The sequence below is a fragment of the Vipera berus genome, assembly GCF_964194415.1.
Source record: "Vipera berus genome assembly, chromosome: 5".
Classification (NCBI taxonomy): Eukaryota; Metazoa; Chordata; class Lepidosauria; order Squamata; family Viperidae; genus Vipera; species Vipera berus.
The window spans coordinates 104,722,642-104,728,020 of NC_138207.1; the positions used below are offsets into that span (position 1 = coordinate 104,722,642).

Sequence of the window (5,379 nt, forward strand, 5' to 3'; positions counted from 1 at the left end):
GGCAACTTCTATTCTTCAATCCCACACATAATAGGAAAACAAGCTACAATCCTCTTTGCTTCTGATGACCTCAAAACACAGGAAAGAATAGGGGAACATCATCACCTAGTCAATGGTTTCCCCCAATTGATCAATGGGAAAGAGGCGGGGAAGCCATCCAGTCCTTGTTCCACCACCCACCTGAACCACCACAAAATATCAGAATGTTATTTACCCCAAACCAAAGGAAAACAAAATATGTGCTATTTTCCCCTTCTTAAGATATGCACCTTCACGCTTTCTACATCCTGATGCTGGTAGTGTCATTGGCGAAAGCATCAGATCCTGAGGCATGCAGATGTGAAGAGAAAGTTAACATCTGCCCTGTGGTTCCTGGCATTAATGGATTACCAGGAACCCCAGGGAGCAGTGGCTTACCAGGAAGAGATGGGAAGGAAGGTCCTCCAGGGCCAAAAGGAGATCCAGGTACAGTATAAACCACTCTTTAGATTTTCTTAGATCTATGTTGAGTACAAACATTAAGGCCAGAGTCATTGTTCAGTGGTAAATTATACATCATGTAAGAGGAAGTAAAGGAACACGGTGGCTCAGTGGGTTAGGACGCTGAGCTTGTCCAGCAGAAGGTCGGCAGTTTGGCGGGTCGAATCCTGAGTGCCGCGTAACAGAGTGAAGGCCTGTTACGTGTCCCAGCTTCTGCCAACCTAGCAGTTCGAAAGCACGTAAAAATGCAAGTAGAAAAATAGGGACCGCTACAGTGGGAAGGTAATAGCGTTCCGTGCGCCTTTGGCGTCTAGTTATGCCGGCCACATGAGCACGGAGACGTCCTCGGACAAGCGCTGGCTCTTTGGCTTTGAAACGGAGATGAGCACCAGCCCCTAGAGTTGGAAACGACTAGCACGCATGTGCGGGGGAACCTTTACCCTTACCTTAAGAGGAAGTAAAGGCTATAAAAACTCTGGTGTTTCCATCAGAGAGAGTTTTCCTTCCTTTTTCTCCCATAGGAGAAGAGCTTTTACGTGTACCCCCAATGGATGATTGACATTATATACAATGAACAATTGAGGGAAGTATATATGTGGAGTAGAGTAGAGTAGAGTAGAGTAGAGTAGAGTAGAGTAGAGTAGAGTAGAGTAGAGTAGAGTAAATGGAATGGAATGGAATGGAATGGAATGGAATGGAATGGAATGGAATGGAATGGAATGGAGTGGAGTGGAGTGAAGTGGAATGGAATAGAATAGAATAGAATAGAATAGAATAGAATAGAATAGAATAGAATAGAATAGAATAGAATAGAATAGAATAGAATAGAATAGAATAGAATAGAATAGAATAGAATAGAATAGAATCTGGAAGGGGCCTTGGAGGTCTTCCAGTCCAGCCCCCTGCTCAAGCAGGAGGACCTATACCATATCAGACAGGTGATTGTCCAGTCTCTTTTTAAAAACTTCCAGTGATGGAGCTCCCACGATTTCTGAAGGCAAAGCGGATCCACTGGTTGATTGTCCTCACCGTCAGGAAGTTTCTCCTTTATTCCAGGTTGCTCCTCTCTTTGATCAGCTTCCCACCATTGTTTCTCATAGTCTAACAAAGAGAAGGTCTAGGAAATATGGTAGCAGTCTTGCAATATTTGAGGAACTGTCACAGAAAAGAGGGGGTTAACCTATTCTCCAAAACAAGCGATTACAGGACAAGAAGGAATGGATGGAAACTGATCAAGGAGAGATCCAATCTAGAACTAAGTAAAAAATTCCTGACAGCGAGAAACTTTAATCAGTGGAACAGAAGTTGCCTTCAGAAGTCATGGGTGCTCCATCACTGGAGATTTCCAAAAAGAGAATTGACAGCCATTTGTCTGGAATGGTGTAGGCTTTCTGCTTGAGCAGGGGGTTGGACTAGAAGACCTCCAAAGTCCCTTCCAACCTTATTATTCTGTGTTCTGGTTGGTGATGGTTCCTCGTTTCCTGCGCAATATGTTTAGCAGAACTCTTTCATTGCCTCTGATCTTGTGGCTCTTGTTAACTATGACAATCAGTTTCTTCACTTATCTTTTTGTGCATTTTTCTTTATTTAATTGGCAGGTTTAAAAGGAATACAGGGACCTCCAGGTAAAGCTGGACCTCCTGGCTCGAACGGAAATCAAGGGCTGAAAGGGGATCAAGGGCTGAAAGGGGATCAAGGGCTGAAAGGAGAAAAAGGAGACAGTGCAGGTAAAGATAAGACACAGCACGGAGCTGAGATTTTACAAATGCTTTTTCGGTTTTTATGTAGAACGTCAAAAGGATATACAATGATTCTTTCCTCTCTTCATTTTGCATGGTGAAAAACATTCAGAGCTATCATCTGGCAGTAACTGAATCTTTACTCAAAGAAAGACACCGTAGCTCTTCTTATTATCCATTATTTTGGCCTGCTTATTCCCTCTATTTGTCTTTTTATATGGATGGATTAATAAAATAAGCTTTGGTAGATCAATTGATTGAATGGATGGATCATCTGCAAGTTATTTTAATGACCAGCTCGGGTTACAAAACGGAACCAAAGACAGGCAGGAAGATGTGATCAACAATCAATCGGTTGTGGACTAAATAAAGTCTGACTTGATTCTTGAAGTGATCAACTGTAAGCAGAAAGACACATACATAGTTTGGGCATGGGGTGAGCGCATGGCGCAAGTGGTTGGAATGAAGTACTGCAGGTGACCTCTGGCCATAAAAAAAGCTCTCTTCTCACAAATTGGGATCAGGTGAGATTGGAGCCCAGTAATTGTTGTTATTGAAGAGTATTGCTTTAGGGCAGGGGTAGGCAACCTTGGCACTTTTATGTCTCGTGGACTTCAACTCCCAGAATTCCTGAGTCAGCCACGCTGAGGGGAAAGGGAGAGGTTTCCAAGCTGAGCCATGCTGGCTCAGGAATTCTGGGAGTTGAAGTCCACGAGTCATGAGGGGGCCATAGTTCCCCCATGCTGGCCTAGGAATTCTGGGAGTTGAAGTCCATGGGGGGGCCATAGTTCCCCCATGCTGACTCAGGAATTCTGGGAGTTGAATTCCACAAGTCATAAAAGAGCCAAGGTTGCCTCCCCTGCTTTAGGGCTTCTGGTTTTGTCTTTCTGGATGTTGTTTTTTTTATTGTTTCGTGCATGTTTTTGTTGTTGTTGTTTTGAGATATCCAGCTTTAGGTAAAACAACTACAAGGAAACACTCCAGTGTACAAATGGCACCTGGGGTGCAAATTTCTGGAGCAGTACATAACGAAATGTCGGGTTTTCTGACGTTTTCAGCAAGAGCCTGGTAGCATCCTTTACAAGATGGACACATTTATCAATGTGTGAACTCATGAAGGCTTACGCCTTTTGGTGAAATTGGTTCATCAGAAATGGGCTGACCAGACTCCTCTTGATTTGGGGGCTGTCTTAGCCCAGCAGCTCTTCTCCTGCAGCACATCTGGCTACCCAAATTGTACGGCTGTGTCAACCTTCCCTGGAAATCTCATGTTTTACATGTAAAAGTTTCCAAAGGATCTTAGAAGCAAAGCCAAGAAGCCAGGCTTTCAGACGTGGGTTGTTGTTTTTTTTAATCTATTTTGCTTCTGACAGCAGTGAAGAATAATTCTCTGTTTTCATATCCTTCAGAGATTGAGGTTCTTAAAACCCAGATTCGTGATTTACGAGCAGAGCTGCAGGTTGTTAAGGAGACTGCAAGTAAGAATCACGCAGGTAAGACAGAATCGTCTCTTTGGGAATACTTGCAAAGACTTCCATGAATCCTGTCGGGTGGTCCTTGGTGCTGAGCTTGGTTGTTTTCTCTCAGGTGTTTCATTGCCAACTCGGTAACATCATCATGCAGTGATGGTGTTACCTGGCTTGGTAATGAAACATCGGTGAGAGAACAACCACGCTCAGAGAGCACCAAGGTCCCATCATTTCAGCCCTGAGCTACAAATATTCTCCTCTATAAAAAAAAAACTTTCTACTGGTACTTCCTGATGCTCCTTCAGTTCATTTGATGTCAAGATCAGGATGGCTCCTAAAGTGGATTTCTCGCCCTGCAAAACAGCCGGGAAAGAATTAACTTCGTTTTGTGGTTTGTGTTTGTTTGTTTGTTTGTTTTTCTTAGATTTTCTAGAGGCTGCTTTCCCAAGCTTCACCATCATAGGAAACAAAAAATTTGCATCTAATGGAGCCGAAGCCAATTATGACACTGCCAAAGCCACCTGCTCCAGGTTCGGTGGGCAGCTGGCTTCACCGAGAAATGAGGGGGAAAACGCTGCCTTAAAAAACTTGGCTTCAAAACTTGGAAAACATGCTTTCCTTGGGATGACTGACCGCGAAAGCGAAGGTACCTTTAAGCACCTCAACGGGAACCCAATGCAGTACTCACAGTGGGCGAAAGGCGAACCTAATGGAGCGGAAGAGGATTGCATAGAGTTGTACCTGGATGGCCAGTGGAATGACGTTACTTGCAATCTGAATCGCTTAATCATCTGTGAGTTTTAATCCAACCATCCTTCTCTAAACTTGTTGGGGTAGCAAAAAAAAAAATTTTTTTCCAAAATCCATGGTGTTCGACTTCAACTTCAGAATACGAGCAAAACAACCAGCAAGATATCAGAAGATTCGCTTGGGCAATGGTCAAACAGACCTCGGAGCAATTTTGTGTAATTTAATTCAGCTTGGGTGCACTTTGGAGGCGGTGTGTGGGTTTACGAGAAACGTTTGTGACAACGCAGCTAATAAATAATGCATTGGCAATTGTCATGTTTAGATAATCACTTATTAAACTGTCTCCTTAATGTAGTATTTATTTGGGTTTTACTGGTTAAATATACTGTATATAATGTGCGTAATGATATATTCTATCAAACCAACATCACTTAACTGCCTTTTAACACTTGAGCAACCATTTTATCAGGACTATTTATGGCTTTTAATGCAAAATCCTTTCCAGAAGATGACAGGGTTTGGAAATACCTTTTTTCATTTTTAAAAGAAGCCCAAATGGACCATGACTGCATTATTTGCAGGGTGGGGGGATGTTTGTACTCTGATCAATAGAGTGGTCAAACAAATTTCTAATAAATTTCTTAATGGGTAATCCTCCTGTCTGATTCACAGTTTGCAGACATTGAAAGCATCCACATAAAACCCTTCTCGCTATTTCCCCGTTGCCTTGCCCATTTTTTTTTACCTTCCAAATGTACATCAAGATGGGGGGGGAAATAAAATTGATCTATAAGTTATTTTAATGACCAGCTCGGGTTACAAAACGGAACCAAAGACAGCAGGAAGATGTGATCAACAGTCAATCGGTCGTGGACTAAATAAAGTCTGACTTGATTCTTGAAGTGATCAACTGTAAGCAGAAAGCCACATAGTTTGGGCAT

The 5,379-nt window shown here is 42.7% G+C and overlaps 1 protein-coding gene across 1 annotated transcript; it reads left to right on the top strand.

Moving 5' to 3' along the window:
• Positions 1-263: 263 nt before the first annotated feature.
• On the top strand, positions 264-4,719 carry LOC308668613 (pulmonary surfactant-associated protein D-like; the record flags this gene model as incomplete). The annotated part of the gene is made up of 4 exons (XM_081328623.1): positions 264-465; positions 2,079-2,207; positions 3,629-3,712; positions 4,113-4,719. The coding sequence occupies 4 exons, from the start codon at positions 264-266 to the stop codon at positions 4,490-4,492; spliced, it is 795 nt and encodes a 264-aa protein (XP_081184749.1). The 3' UTR covers positions 4,493-4,719.
• Between the last annotated feature and the right edge of the window lie 660 nt (positions 4,720-5,379).